Consider the following 17,191-nt stretch of genomic DNA (forward strand, 5'->3'; position numbering starts at 1 on the left):
TATTCAGAAGCTAGTTTTGCATGCAGAAGTCCATCAAAGAGGGAAAGAGAATAGTTTAATGTGACAAGTCTAAAAATATCTTGTTTTACTTTTTAATCTCCTAGTCTTCTTTCTCTCTTTCCCTCTTCCTCAGGAGGTGTAAAGTTCTGCCTACATAAATTAATTTGCAAGACTGGGCCTACATTTGTGCATGCAAATATATATAGTTGGATACCTCACTACCTAACTTGCACATGGAAATATGGCTAGTACACTAACTATCCACCTTGCACATAGCTTGTTCTCCCAAATCTAAGGTTTTTATATAATAAGATGCGTTCAAAAATTGGTTCATTGGTGATCTGGAGAGCATGTATTCAAATCTGGTCTAAAAATGTTCATGAGACAATCAAATTTACAATACAGGCTTGACCTTGCTCCCATTGAACTCAGTTGCAAAACTCCTACTGATGTCAGTGGGTGCATGCTCAATGCCTATTATAGAAATACAAACTTGATTTTAAAGAGAGTGCTCATTCTCAGGTGCTGGTCCACAAACTACCCTGAGTGGGAGACCACGCCCCAGATCAAGGTCTATGCAGTACTGGCTTAAGTGGGAATTAAATGGTGGTGTATGCCCTGTGCTGGCCCTCTGAACAGGGGTGGATTTTTACCATGTAATTTTATAGGCAAAAGAAAGATACATTGAAAACGTGACCTAACCATTCAAATAGCTGCATTTCATTGCACTAGGATTCAACTCTTAACTGGAATCCTATTTTTTTCACTTATAACAAAGACTGCTGGTTAGCAACTAAAGAACATCCACAATCACATTTTCTTGTAACTCCAACTTCTTTTCCATACCTCTACAAGGCCCTGCAAGATCCGGACAAAGATGACACACCCATAATGCACCTTAGCAGCAGATGGTATTAGCATATTAAGAGTGGCAGTCAGCAATATAGCAGCCCCAAACACCCTGTAAAAGAAAACCGAGGAAATGATTGCAGTAGTGGTCAAAACAACAGAAAATTTCACACCCACACACATGTGGACACATATATGTACAGTATGTGTTAAATGAACATTCTTTACAGAGGAACATTGAAATTACCAGACTGGAGCAGACTCAGTATCTAGTCCAGTATTCCCTGATAAGTGGCCAGCACTGTATACTTCAGCGTAATCAGTCCCCTTCCACACATAGGGCTCATCTTGATATGTAATAGTTTGTGATTGGTTTAAGCCCTAAAGCATGAGGTTTAATATCCCTTCCAAAATGTGTATCAGTAATTATGAAGACTCTGAACCTTCTTGATATCCGTATAGCTGTCCAATCACCTTTTTTGTCTTCCGAAGTTCTTGGCTTCAGTGACTTTGACTTCAGCATCTTCCTGTGGCATTGAGTTCCACAGTCTAAGTAAACATTGTGTGAAAAATTTCTCCTATCAATTTTGAATTTCTTATCTTTTAATTTCATTGAATGTCTGTCCCTTTGTTCTTGCATTATGAGATACAGAAATTCCTGTTCTACCTTCTCTGCCATTACATATTTTTATCATGCCCCTCTTATTTAAACAATCCCTGTCTTTACAATCTCTCTACACATGAAAGATTTTTTCCGGGTCCGCAATAACTTTCATCACTTTTCTCTGAACTTCCTGTAATTCAGCAATACCTTTTTTGAGATGGATGACCAGTAGTGCACACGCTATTCCAGAAGAGGTCACGCCATTTATTTATATAGAGGCATTATAATGTTCTCTTATTTTTATCATCCCATTTCTTTATGCATTCTAACATCTTCTTTCCTTTTTTGATCACAGCTGCACATTGAGTTGTTTACAGTTGAGTTGTCTACACTCAGGTCCTGAGCTGATACCATTAATTTAGAACTCTGTAATGTATACAATTGGTTTAATTGTTTCCCTCCAGTGTGCATTACTTTGCATTTATCAACACTGAATTTCATTTGCCATCATGTTGTCCATTATCCTAGCTTGATTAAGTCCCTCTGAAATTCCTCAGTCTTCTTGGACTTGATTAACATAAATAACCTTGTATCATCAAAAAATGTTGTTACCTCATTTCTCATTCCCCTCTCTTTTCTGTTAATAAATATATTAAACAACATGGATACCTAGTATGGAACCTTGAGGCAGCCCATGGTTAACCTTTGGCCACAATGAAAATTGACCTTTCAGTCCTACTTTTTGCTTCCAGTCTCCTCACCCATTTTTATCCAACACAATACCTCTCACCCTGTGTCCACTCAATTTCTTTAGTAGCATCTAGCACTGGACCTTATCAAAGGCCTTTTGGAAGTCTAATTAATGATATCAACAGGTTCTCTTTTACCCACTACTTTACTGACACCTTTAAAGAATTCTAAGGCAATGTCTATACTAGAGACCTTACACAGACATAGCTCTCCTGTTGACATAATTAAAGCACCCCCAACAAGCTGTGGTAGCTACATTAGTGGCAGAAGCTCTCCCACTGACATTGCGCTGTGCACATTACCACTTACACCAGCAAAACGTATGTCACTCTGGGGGAGGGGTGTTTTTTCACACCCCTGAGCGCATACATTTTGCTGACATAAGTGGTAGTGTAGATATGGCCTAAGAGAATTGTGACACACTATATTTCTTTCTGGAAATGTTGCTGGTTAGACCATATCATACCATGATTTTTCAGGTGTTTTGTTATTCTCTTAATTATGTTATATCTATTTAAATATAATAAAACATCCAAATTAGGGTAAATGTCATTTTTTAAATGTAGTGTAACATAGTTAATGTAGTGTAATGTAATCTCTTCCTTAGGTACACTCTTTAACCTCAGTGTCTACCTGGAAACTAGTGGCCTCATTTTGAAATTACCTAGCACCCATAACTCCTTTCGACTTTCATATATGCTTAACACACCTGAAAATCAGGCCCCAAGGGCTTGACTCTTGTCTCATGCTGATATAAATCAGAAGTAACTATTGGAGTTAACAGACTTCCACCTGTGTAATTGACTGTGGATAGCTAACAATTTAGCTTGTTAATATTTAAAACAAACAGATATGAAATATAACAATAATATTCAAACTCTTCTTCACTTTAAGAAAATGACCCACTGTAACATTCATTAAAATATCTGTTTGCCTCAAAGCCTTGATCCTGCAGTCAAACAATATACAATACATCTGCTAATTTAGAGCCAAATTTTATCAGCCTTATGATGAGCAGCATTTTACTCCTCAAATAGTTTTATTGGTGCCACTGAATATTTCAAAGTCTATCAGAATCTGGTCTTTAATAATAGTGCTTAAAGTAAACAATATAGATCTTCTCATCTTTAAAGTGGTTTGCAGATATCATGTAATTAATGAGTTCTACAGCATAGATGATTTTGTGGGTATTCCATGACAATTTTGTGAAATTTATATATTCTTCCTAAAATATCATTTGTTTCCATAGTCTGCTCATTATAAAAGCTCAGAATGGCTTATATGACAGTATAACAGTTCTACAGCAGTGCTCAAAAAGCACTCAAATTTTCACTAACTAAATGTCTGAAGTAAACCACACTTATCCAAAAAATGTCAACTTTTGTACATACCATGTGAAACCTACAGCAATCATTTTGGTTAAACTAGATCATTTATAATCTTAATTCCTGTGGGGTATGTCTGTTAATACAAAATCTACATGATGCTCATAAGAGTGAAAACAATCTGAATGTTTTAAAGAATTACTTACATAACAAGATCTCAGTCTAGTCACTATCGTCTATGATTATATCGTCTTTTAGGACAAGATCCAACAAAGAGGAAGCAATTCAGCTTCCCTACTACAGAAGTGTCTGCAGGACTGTGCATAGCTCAGCTGTCTATTTTAGTTTCCATTTCTCCTACTTCTTGACATTTATGATGGGTCTGATCCAAAATTCAATGGAAAGATTCCTCAGTGGGCTTTGTCTTGGGCCTTATATGATTGTCCCTTTTGTCTCTTGATATGCATTATGTTTCTTTCTGTCACCTTGTAATTGCAAGTGGATTTGTATTGAAAAACTGATTCCTTTAAAAATGCCCATTGTTAAAATCAAATGATTTTTTTTCCATCCTCTGCTTCCAGCCCAGAAAGTGTCACAGAGTTAGTGCTTTCCACAGAGTTGTGGCACAGAATATTGAGAAGCGCATCCCCAGCTTCCCCAAGGAGGACAGCATACACCATGATGAGGCAGGGGACTTATCTATGAGAGACGAAGAAGGTGCCCCACTCCACTGGATAGTTATTGCTGGAGCACAGTAATCCTCTGGCTCTGCATTCTGTCCCCTTCCTTTCCTGGTCCACGCTACTTGTCCACCCAAGAATGTTCCGTATGCTAGGTGGATGGTGGGATGGGAGCAGGTAGTATCCAACTGGCCATGCTATCGTTACACCATCCCAGGGTCCCCTTTGTGCCACTGGAGCTATACAAAGAGGATGCAGCCAGTGGCCAAGGCTTGGCCATTTATTTTTGAAAAGATGTACTGCTAAAATAAATCCTAGGGACCCCAATTACATAACATTTTGCTATCACATCTAGAGCTGATTGACAGGAAAGAGGTCACCAAGGCATTTGTCAACATTATCTTTGGCTAATGACCAAAACTTAGTAAGAACCAGGCCTTAGTCTGAACAAGCAGGAAGGAATGATTAGTTACAAGGAAGAATACTTCCAAAGATATGTTTGTTTCATATATATCAGTTCCAGGCTACAGATTGATACAAATCCCTGAATAGGAAATTAAATATACTGTACTTTTAATTTCGACAACTGGTAAAGAGCAGCTGTACAGGAAGAGGTCTCTGTTTATATACCTTTCAACAACCCTTTTTTTCTTCTTTGTTGCTGTCTACTATCAACACTTTAAACAATGTCTAGGTCCCGACAGGATATATTTATGGCATGGCTTGGCAACATTTTCTGTATTTTTTTTCTAGATGTCTGAATTCTGTGTTAACTCTTCATTTTTTAATGTGTAGGTTTTGTTTCCTGGTTGATGAATCCCGTCAAAAGCATGTGCAGTTCATTTCCTTTCATTTTAATCAGATCCCTCCCAGATATTCAAGCATACTACAGTGATGTCATATTAAAATATTTTTTTCTTTTTACAAATGAGAATAAATTCAACTTCTTAGGAACTTCGTTTTAAAAATGCATTTTTATTATTGCTCTAGAGTGTTTTTTTCATCCTCTCTAGAGCAATAGACTGTAACTGTCCTATGCAAGTGTGGCAAAAACAGAATGCAAGGTGAGTTTTTTATTTTATTCATAGGTAGGGATGAAGGGCTCTTTGGTTTGGTTTGGTTTTTTCCTTTTATTTTTTGAATAGATCATCTAGCTAAGTGTCTTGTGCAATAATAACGCACATCTTTTAAGTCTGTTCTTTCACTGATGCCTCCTTGGGCGAGACTCTCAGCTGGTGTGAATCAATGCAACCTAGTTGCAATCAGTGGAAATCACCATTCCCTTCAGCAGTCAGGCCAGGAAGGATAGTATGTTAGAAATGACCACCTCCTTATAAGGACGTAATTCCCCAAATTTTCTCTGACCGGAGATTCAGAAATCAGCGTAAATTTTTGCTTTTGTGAACTGACTCCAAATCTACACTGCTGTAACTGAGTTCAGACTCCAGCCCCTAGAGCCTGTTTTCCACGGTTTAGTTTTCAGTTTAAGGCTATATTTCTCAGAATGACCTTTGTTTCAGTCTCCACCAAACAGATATAAGTTGGTTCCTTAAACCTGTCCTCTTCTAGAAGAGGAAGGAAGATGAAGAATGATCACAAACATATATCTCCCAGATGGGACCGATTTAGAACTACAAATAACAGTAAACATTCAGTAGCATTTATAAGCAGATGACACAATAAACAGAGAACCCACAATGCTATTAATAACAAGTTATTTTAAATCCTAGTACCATGCTTTAACACAGCCTCTTAAAAACCTGTTCCCCTGCTATTTTTATTCTAAATGGATATGAACTCAAATCTAGGATAAAACAGCACCAAAAATTTTTATTCCGGATTTAGGCAGCTCTTTATCCTCATTCTCTGTTGCAAAATTAAAAATAGCACCATTTTAATGCCTTACTGTTTTTGGGGAGCCAGTTTTCTATTTTACCTTAAGTCTTGAGTAAATATATCCTTCTATATCTGCCTATGCCTTTTTATGCACATCCACATATATAAACAGCTTATTATTTCCTGCAGTTGAACATAGTGTTTCCTTTTGTTCATCTGTCTTTTGACCTTGTTTTGCTTATTTGTTCTCCATAGATCTCATATTCTTCCTCATTAGCAGAGTGTTTATATTTTTATAAGCCTTCTGTTTATTACTTTATATAACCCTAGTTCACCACATAGTCCACAGCTGACATTTATTCTGGTTTGAACTAAACCGGGATAGTTTTCATTTATAACATTGCTATGTATATATTTTATGTTCCCATTTTAATAGATGTCCCCCACAGATAGGAAATGAAGTTGCAATTTTCTCAGAATATGTTATAGTCCCACAAAATCAGTTTGCTTAACATCAAAATTGGTTGATTGCTTCCTTCTAGTTATCACTCTTGCTAGTATTTTAAATTCTAATAATATTCTGATCAATATACATTAAATGCTCCTTAGCTTCAGTCCTCTTTCTCATACCTGGCTCATCTGATAAAATTAGGTTCAGAATTGTCTCTAATCCTGTACTCTGCTCAGCAAAGCAGATAAGAAAGTAAACATGCACTATTTCCAGAAATATTTTCCCATTGTTTTTACTGAAATCCTATCCAGATCAATATCTGAATAATGAAAGTCCTTTGTGATCAAAGTTCTGGTCTTTTACATTTCACTCATTTGCACACTATATTCTGATCTTACTCTAAAACACATAAATGTCTAAAGCAATGTCCGGATTATATTTAAAACACTTAGCTCCTATCCAAATTATCTTAGCGACATTATTATTATTTATTATTTGCCTTATGGTATCACCTCTGAGTCCCCATTGTGGATCAAGATCCCATTGTGCTAGGAGCTATACAAATGCAGAACAAGAAGATGGTCCCTGCACCACAGAGTACCATTTTTCAAAACATCTGCTACTGCTGCATTATTCTATTTAAGCCACCCTCCCAATCCTTCCTTAACTGCCACCATCTTTTCTTGTCTATCTTTTCCTAACTGCTCCCCATCCTACTTGGCTTTTTCAGTTCACCCATATATCACCTCACCATTTCAGAGAAAGTCAGTGGCACTTGGGCTTCTAGGTCACTAGACACTTTCACTTTTTTTTACCCAGAATCTAGAATCTTTTGCAGTCTCTCTTTTGGGGCTTGATCCAATGGGAGTCTATGGAAGCCATCACAAACTCTGCTGAAACACATCTGGGAACTGAAGGGACTGCGAATAGCACCTACCAAAATCTGGACCCTATCCTGGGGGGATCTGCAGTGTACTGGACATAGTACATTGGAGCGGAATCTGTTTACCTGTTCTGTTGCTGCACCAGCAAGTCAAGCAGCATTCAGAGAGAGATACCTCTCCTCCAAATATCCGATAGCCTAGGGGAATATAACATTTGGGGGGAGGGATAGCTCAGTGGTTTGAGCTTTGGCCTGCTAAACCCAGGGTTGTGAGTTCAATCCTTGAGGGGGCCATTTACAGGTATGGGGCAAAAATTGGGGATTGGTCCTGCTTTGAGCAGGGGGGTGGACTAGATGACCTCCTGAGGTCCCTTCCAACCCTGATATTCTATGATTCTATGAATATGCACTAAGCTGGGTGACAGGAAATCACGCGTTTATGGTCTCATCTCTGCTAGTTATAATTCTGGACACTTCATAACCTTTGTTACCAAACAAGGCCTCATACCTCAAGTGTAGACATCAGCCAAGTATTAACTCCACTTTTTAGAAATAAATTTCACAGGGTCACTTCAGGAAAAGTTGGGACTATAATTCAGGTCACTTATCAGGTAGGCCCAAGTCTTATCCAAGCAGTCATACTCCCTTTCAGAGTGAGCGTGCCAAACCTATGGGCTTAGATTATCCTATATCCAATCACTGTTACAATCACTAGATGCAATCCTCTCCCAAAGCCAGGGGTAGTACCCAGGATTACTGAGCTTCAATGTTCCACTGATGCTAACACACATTGGCAGGTTTGAATGCCAAGAGGTATGCCTATTTGTGCTTCTGTAATAGAAGGAGTAATAACAGCAAAAGCAATTTTAAGGAGGAACTGGAATAGTTGAGATGGGAATGGGGGAAAGAAAAGATAATGATGACTCAGTAAGAAAGTGATTAAAATGGAAAGAAGCTGCAGAGGGAACTTGGTTTTTTTGTTCATTTTGCCTTTAAACTGATTGGCTCATAGCCCTCCTTTGAGGGAAATGAAAGAGAATAAATGTTTTTCATCTCTGGGTTTCTCATCCCCACAACTCTGCAGCTCTGCTGTTGTCAGCTGCCTTTGGCGTGCAGCTAGCACTGTATGACTACACAGTATTGTGGAGCGTTGTAGACACTGTTTGCTGCTGCCTGGGAAGAAACACCAGATCCCAAAGTGAACTGAAAATAATGGTAATACAGATGCATGCCAAAAGAGTTTCAAATTCCTTAAAGGCAGATGGGTGGCTGATTGGGTTAGAGATATGACACGGAGCAGGGGTGCAGGTTTGGAGGTGTTCTTTGTGGTGTTGATAGTGTGGACATGTGTTTAACTCCAAAGACTGTGAATGAAAGCTATTAGGATGATACTCAAAAGCTAAGAGCCACTTCTATATGCTTTCAGATTAGGGGTCAGATTCTCAGCTGGTATAAACTGGCATAGTTCTGCTGATACCATTCACTGATAGCATTGACAAATTGCTAGATAAACCATAGCTGTTATGCTCAGTATGTAAAAAGGTTGTGTAAAAATCCTATGAAAATCAAAATGTAGAATCCTTTTAAATATAAATTATTTTCACTAAATATTGTACTACTATTAGAGAAAATCCTTAATTTTGAAAATCAAATTTTTTGGTTATTTGAGAGAGACTGTTTTAGATTAAAAGACGCTAAATGGTTTAAGGAGTTCAAACCTAAACCACGCCATTTAATGCAAAACAATAATTAAAAAGATATTTCCAGGTGACAAATGACGGAACAAAATTATGAAGATTTTTTTCATGAAATTTCATGAAAAATGTAATTATTTATACACACAAGGCTCCCATTGAAGCTATTGGAAAGACTGCCATTGACTTCAGTGGAAATTGGTTCAGATCCATAACTATTTCTAAACTACAAAAGGAACAAAGAGTATTTCGCCCCCCAAAGCTGCCAAGCTCCATTTTATTTAAAAGGAACTACATACTGAAGATGAAGCTTTTTGTTTCCAAGGTTGTTCTCAGAAATAGAGAGACAACGATTCATGTCTATATTGTTACAGTAAATTACATCAAAACAATACATGGCATTTTATTCTGATCATGAAGCAGAAGCCTGAGAAGAAACAGCCCTGTTATTATATGCCAAGAAGTGAACCTGGATTTGTTTAAGAATCATAAAATAACAATTAGTATATTACTGAAGCCTATAACTGTGTTTAATTGTAAATGATTATGCAAATAAAGCAGTGATTTATTCTTAATTGGCCAAATCTTTAAGTCCTAAATCTTAAACAATTTATTTAACACATTTATTTTCTTATTCTCTTAGTGAATTATCCACAGCCTATTTGTTACTTACAAGCTGCTAATCATCACCATTTCTTGGAGTATTCACTATTCATAATTTTGTCATTCTTACTCTTGTTTCTGCTCCTGGATTGGTCAACTCCCATACTTTTCCAGACGATTGTGTGAATACTTCCAGTGTGCACATTTGTGTGAATGCCTTTGTACAAGTATTCACAGTATGTTGCCTTTCCACATTCATTCTTGAAAACAAAAATGGAATGTTTGGGGGAAGCCAAAGTGAATTAATAGTTTGTTATTGAAATGAAGGTTTGCAAATGTGACTCAATGAGGTTTTTGCCTGTTTGAGGCTCTGAATAGAAACTGTAAAAGGACTTCATGATTTAGTACTACACAACTATATAACAACTTTTTCCTCAGTGCTTTGATGTCTTAGATCCAGGTCTCTGTTGCCACAGAAAACCCTTTGGGAGCGGATTAAGGAAAAGGGAAAATCCATGAGTTTCCCTTTGCAAAGTTTCTCCAAACTCTTCCATCAAAGTGAGGTGGGAGTGTTGCTCCCTGTGGAAGAAGCAAGGTATTTTCCATCCAGAAATGAGGATAGGCTGGTGGATTGGGAAGATGCCTATTATTGCACCTGCCACTACCCCTTCCTCCCAGATGATGCATCCACCTTTGTGAAAAGTACAAATATTGCTAGAAATGAAAGCAGTTTATTTTTTAAAAATGCAAAAACTCCCAGGACCAGATCCTTAGATGTGTTCGAAGTCTGATTGCTGAGCACCTGAGGAACGAATATAGGTTGCTTTCTGCTATCTTTCCACCATGCTGATTTGGGGGAAAGCCGGGGATAGTTCATCTCCCAGTGCAAGTTAGAGCAAGGCAGCTTTAACTTGCCCAGTTGATAATGCTCAGTGGGACTATTCTGCCAGCCCACAATTACTGGAGTGTAACATCCTGTGCCCACAACCTATCCTACTCTTTCCTATCCCTGGCACATCTACAGCAGAATACCAGCAGCAGGTAGTATGACTAGCTACACTGTCTTTACATAACCTAGGAAATCCCTTGTGTAATTCCCATACAGCAAATTTAAGACAGCCCTTCATTTCTTTTTCAGTGCAAGAACAATTCCAGGGGTCATAGCAGAGGCCAGGATCTGGCCCAGAATGTGCAGACACATTGATGGCCAAATCCTGAGATGTGCTGAGCACTGGCTGAACACTTACACCTCCCACAATTTTAGTTGTCAGTTGCACATATCTTTTCCCCAGCTGCTTCACTAAGAACCCCCACTCCAAGAAGGCTCTGGGGACAGCAGGCTGTATGGGGAGTTCTTAATAGCCTGGATAGTGACTATAGGAATTGTACTTTCAAGGAGAGGTAGTGGGCCAGGGGGCTGTGTAGAGGTAACAAGCCTCTGTGTGGAAGACCATTCCTTCTGGTAGATTCTGTAGGATCCGCAAATGATCTGCTCATTCCACCCTTGATGGATTTAAGGCAGGTATTTAAGCGTCCTCTTTTCTCCAGACTAATTTATTTTTGTCAAGACTAAATCCATCTGAGTTTGCATCAAGGTACAAGTGCATACAAATCTGGTTTAGAGCATTAGTACTTCAGTGATCTGCACTTGTTTTGCAACATGAATCAGGTCATATGTGGAAGAAAGAACAAAACACCCAAAAGCTAACTGATTCACCACAAGGAGTCCAGACATTATCTAGAAGGGCTAGACTGAGTGGCATAGTGAAACTCCAGGGGTGAGTTTAACAATCCAGTGCATCACTAATGCATAATAACTTCTGCCTTTATTTTGCTATGAGCCACTTAGAAGACAATGGCAAAATTTCCACTGACTCTAATGACCCAGATGTGGCCCTATGTGACTATCAAGCTGCCCTCTCCATTGTTTGCTCACAGGCTGGTTTTGAAATGTGAATGTATATTTTGGCATTGCTGGAAGACATTTATTGATCTATGGGAGGGTAACACTCAACCCAGGGGTTTCACTTTACAGCTCAATATAATCTTCTAGGTCTAGCTAATGTCTTGACTCATTCTTTCTAATACATTAACTTTGGGATGTCTTAGTCCTTACATATATAATCTGGTAGATCATGTTGCAATACAAGAGAAGCTCATTCGAAGTACCTTACTAAAGCACTTGGTCTCATTTTGTTATTCCCACTTTTCTCTCTTGATTTTAGATGCACTTGCTGTTTTTAGAATTAATCCAGTGTGTTTTAATCTAAAATACTTTGTGGAATTGTTTTGTGATATATTTACCATGTGGAGGTCCCAGAGGCATCTCATCTAGCTAAATTGTATGTTTATTTATGCTGCTTTATCCCAAAGTGTCATTCTGTACAGATTATGGCCATGTTTTCTGCTGACGTACACCAGCAAAGTATTTGGTCCAATGTTCAGTTCTAATTTACAGCCTACTTTTGCTCTCATTTTTGATTGTCATAACTGCACATGCAGGGCCAAATGATGAATTCAATTACACTGATATAAATCTCTGAAATTAACTCCATTGGAGTGAATGTTGGTACTCTGAATTTGGTAATGTAAGTGTTATTGCCATTCTGGTTCAGATCAATGGTGTGGCTAGTCCAGTTTCATGTCTCCAACTCTGACAGGTACCAGATGTTTCTCAGTAATGGAGAAAGTTCTGTCCTAAACCCTGGTGGTTAGTGTTTGATGCCCTGAAGAATGCGGATAGATGTTCCTTATCCCTTTTTATTCCAGCTAATGCATTTGCAGATTATATTCTTTTCATTTTAATCCTTTTCTGACTCCTACTACATTGTTTGCCTCAATAATATTTTGTTACAATGAGTTCTACATGATGATAATGTAGTGTGTTTTTTTTTTAAATGTATTTCCTTCTACCAGAGTTAAAGGGTTGCCTCTTGGTTTCACTGGGTATCTCCTTGATCACATATTATGAGAGAGGCTAATTAGGAGCACCTGACTGACCTTTTCTGCACACTTCATTATTTAATATGCGACTATCGTGTCACTTCTTATTCATCTCCTCTCTAAACTAAATAGTCCTAATAATCTCTTTAATCTTCCTTTATATGGATGCCTTCTCTTGCTTCTAATCACAGTGATTGCCCTTCTCTGGACCTTTTCTATTTCTGTTCACTCCCTTTTTAGAGATGGGCTGACCAGAACTGAACCCAGTATTCAATGTGAGAGCATACCACTGAGTGATTTTAGTGGCATTCTGATATCTTCATTATTATTCTCTGTCCCTTTTTTAATATGGCCTAGTATCTTGCTTGCTCTATTAACTATTGCTCTGCAGTGAGCCTGAGCACATGTTTCTACCGTGCTGCCCACAATGGCAATTTATACCAATATAACTGATGACAGAATTTGGCTTGCAATGGCTGCCGCTATATGTACAACCCAGGCATGCAATTGGGTGTGCATTTCTGCATGATCACCAGGATCTCTCACCACTGCACACTTGTATCTTTAAGCCTTAGGAGAGAGGAAATCCCCTACCTTTTTATACTCTTCCTATATTTACTGAAGTATTTTCACCAAGAAGAACAGCATTTCCCACAACCATTCCCAAACAATCTCAGACCAAACTAATACACTGTGTTTACTTTTGTTCACCATCCCCTTCCTATCCTTTTGTGATCTTCACATCATTTCAAGCAAAGACTGGAGCTGTCTGTCATCACTGATAATGTGCAATATGGTGGATACCTTTTTGGTGTATTTCAGCATTCTTAGTTCCTTCTGGGTGAAATACAACAACACTCATGTAAAACCTAATGAAACAAGCTTTATGTGTGAGAACCATTGGGTTTGCTGGGACAACCCACAGGCAGGGTACAGCCACCACTCTACACCAGCCCTTGTTTGGAAGCAGGATTTGTGATCCATATGAATTATGCGTAGGAATACTGTGTCCGTGTATTCATGGACCCAACTGACCAGCCACTTCTCCTCACTCAGCCCACATTCTCCCTTAACACTAGTCCATCCAGAACTCACACAGCCAAACTAGTGGGTGAATTTCACCCTAGGTAGAGATTTATAAGGGCTTAATCCTCCATAGAGAAGGTGTAGAGTATGTTTTCACTGCAGAGTAACATAACAGCCATACTAGGTGAGACCAATGATCCATCTACCCCAGAATCCGGTCTTCCGACAGTGGCCAGTGCCAGACACTTTAGAGGGTATGAACAGAACAAGGCAATTTATCGACTGATCCATCTCCTGTCATCCAGTCCCAGCTTCTGGCAGTTAGAGGCTTAGGGACACCCAGAGCATGGGATTGTATCCCTGACCATCTTGGCTAATAGTGACTTATTCTCCGTGAACGTATCTAATTCTTTTTTGAGTGCAGTTATACTTCTGGTCTTCACAACATTCCCAGACAAGTCATGTTCTCAACTCTCAAGTTAGTCCTTTCAAGTTACCCTCACACAAGCAAGAGCAGCCAGACTGCAAACAACACTCAAGTTGCTGTGTCCGCACAGGCACTGTACTCTCTCATGTGCGACACTAAGAATACTGGATGCACATCCCATGCTTCTTAGCACCACAGTAAGATGAGCTACTCTATTAATTCTTTCCTAGTGAATTGTGGGATCTGTCTTTTCCGGGCACACAGGGAGAATTGTGGGAAGGCATTGGAGGACTAGTGGTACTCATGTGGAATTAGCCTGTGTGCACTATACACAGTAATTGTGTTAGCAGCTGAGGAATCATGCTAATTCAGGCCTTAGTCTATACCCCCTCTTGGGCCAGCCAACTTGAGTTAAAAGAACCACCACATATGATTTAAAAGGTTTTGTGTGCGTACAGGACTTAAACTAGGAAGAAACCCCAAGTTATAAAATGAGATAACTGCAGTGAAGACAAGTGATTTGATATCTACACTGCTCATTTGGTGTGAGGACTAAATAGAACACTAATTGTGCTGACATGAAGTCTTTGCTCACACTGGCACTGGGGTGCAGCCACCTTGTTTTCTCTACTGCATGCTCTGTGAAGGCTTGCAGGCTCAAGGCCTGAGAATTTGCAAAGACCCTGAATATCACATATTCTACAACAGTCTAGCAAAGCATTTAAGCACATGCTTAACTGGAAGTCAATGGGAATACTCACATGCTTAAAGTTAAGCTCACACTTGTGTGCTTGGGGCCAAGGGGAGACACAGTAACAATGTCTACTGGGGAGCACTGTGTCCCATGGAAGTCCAACTTGGGTGTTATATCTTCGCAGCAACATGGGTACACAATCCAGCCTTAATTAGAACTAGATATGGTTCTCAGATTTAATCATAACTTCTATATTTAGTAGGGCTGTCGATTAATCGCAGTTAACTCATGTGATTAAGTCAAAAAAAAAGTAATCACACTGTCAAACAAGTGAAAACCATTTGAAATTTATTAAATATTTTTGGATGTTTTTCTTCATTTTCAAATATATCAATTTAAATTACAACACAGAATATAAAGTGTACAGTGGTCACTTTATATTATTTTTTATTACAAATATTTGCGCTGTAAAAATGATAAAAGAAATCGTATTTTTCAATTCACCTCATAGCGTAGTGCAATTCAACTGTAGCTCAATCTCTTTATCATGAAAGTGCAACTTAAAAATGTAGGGTTTTTTTGTTACATATCTACACTCAAACAAAACAATGTAAAACTTCAGAGCCTACAAGTCCACTCAGTCCTACTTCTTATTCAGCCAATCGCTAAGAGAAACAAGTTTTTTTTAATTTGCGGGAGATAATGCTGCCCACGTCTTAATTACAGTGTCACCTGAAAGTGAGAACAGGCATTTGCATGGCACTGTTGTAGCTGGCGTCGCAAGATATTTACGTGCCAGATGCACTAAAGATTCATATACTTCTTCATACTTTGGCCATCATTCCAGAGAACATGCTTCCATGCTGATGACGCTTATTAAAAAATAATGTGTTAATTAAATTAGTGACTGAACTCCTTGGGGGAGAATTTTATGTCTCCTGTTCTGTTGTACCCACATTCTGTCATATATTTCATGTTATAGCAGTCTCAAATGATGACCCATCACATGTTGTTCGCTTTAAGAACACTTTCACTGCAAATTTGACAAAATGCAAAGAATCTGAAATGTCTTCCAAAACCTAAGAAGGATGAGGCATGGAGCATGCTTTCAGAAGGCTTAAAAGAGCAACACTCTGATGCAGAAACTACAGAACCCAAACCACCAAGAGAGAAAATCAACCTTCTGCGGAGGCATTTGACTCAAGATGAGGAAAATGAACATGCGTCGGCCCGCACTGCTTTGGATCGCTATCAAGCAGAACCCGTCATCAGCATGGACGCATGTCCTGTGGAATAGGGGTTGAAGCATCAAGGAACATAAGAATCTTTAGTGCATCTGGCATGTAAATATCTTGCGACGCTGACTACAACAGTGCCATGCAAACGCCTGTTCTCACTTTCAAGTGACATTGTAAACAAGAAGCAGGCAGCATCTTCTGCAAATGAAAACAAACTTGTTTGTCTGAACAATTGGCTGAACAAGGACTTGTAGGCTCTAAAGTTTTACATAGTTTTATTTTTGAATGCAGGTTTTTCTTGTACATAATTCTACATTCGTAAGTTAAACTTTCATGATAAAGAGGTTGCACTCATAGTACTTGTAGTAGTGAATGGGAAAATACTATTTGTTTTGTTTTTACAGTGCAAATATTTATAATAAAAATAAATATAAAGTGAACACTGTACACTTTGTATTCTGTGCTGTAATTGAAATCAATATATTTGACAATGTAGAAAACATCCAAAAATATTTAAATAAATGGTATTCTATTATTGTTTAACATTGCGATTAATCGCGCGATTTATTTGTTCATCACACGATTAATCGTGCAATTAATTTTTTTAATTGCTTGACAGCCCTAATATTTAGACAAACTACCATCCATCATTGTACATTGCCCACCATATGCAAACATTTTCATGGGTTAGATGGCACTACAGGAGAGTGACATTCAGCATTGTCACTGATGTGTGTGATCTTGAGAATTCGGTCAATTAACTTGGTCGAAGAATTCTGAGACACCTATTTGGAGATACTGTTTTAAATGCTTATCTTCATTGCATTAAGAGCACAACTCTTTTCAAGGTGAGGAGCAGGTATGTCACCGAGCTGACATAGTCCTGACCATGAAGAAAAACAGAACTTCTCAATAAGTTTAAGATTTATATCATTTAGTGGTTCTCTTCCAATCCCATTTTATTTACCCTTCACTAGAAGTATTGAGAGAGACTTCACATTTCCAGAGACTCTTCAAGATTGATCCCTAAGGTATAGTCTCCAAATTGTCTTTAATGTGTCTCAACATTTTCAGAACATGATGATGGCGTTGCATTAGTCTGAAGGTATTTCAGGAAACATTTGATGCAAAGTTAAACACATGTTTAATTACTTAAACAGGAATAGGATGGCTCATGTTCAAAGTTGA

General features: G+C 38.4%; 1 protein-coding gene across 2 annotated transcripts in view; it reads right to left on the minus strand.

The window, feature by feature from the left end:
• Positions 1-17,191, minus strand: part of SLC17A6 (solute carrier family 17 member 6) — a 50,323-nt gene that overhangs the window by 19,621 nt on the left and 13,511 nt on the right. For both annotated transcript variants that reach the window (XM_073347835.1, XM_073347834.1), the window contains one exon: positions 847-961. In XM_073347835.1, the coding sequence (XP_073203936.1) occupies positions 847-961 (115 nt within the window). The remainder of the gene's footprint in view (positions 1-846; positions 962-17,191) is intronic.

The sequence above is a fragment of the Lepidochelys kempii genome, chromosome 6, assembly GCF_965140265.1.
Source record: "Lepidochelys kempii isolate rLepKem1 chromosome 6, rLepKem1.hap2, whole genome shotgun sequence".
NCBI classification, from domain to species: domain Eukaryota; kingdom Metazoa; phylum Chordata; order Testudines; family Cheloniidae; genus Lepidochelys; species Lepidochelys kempii.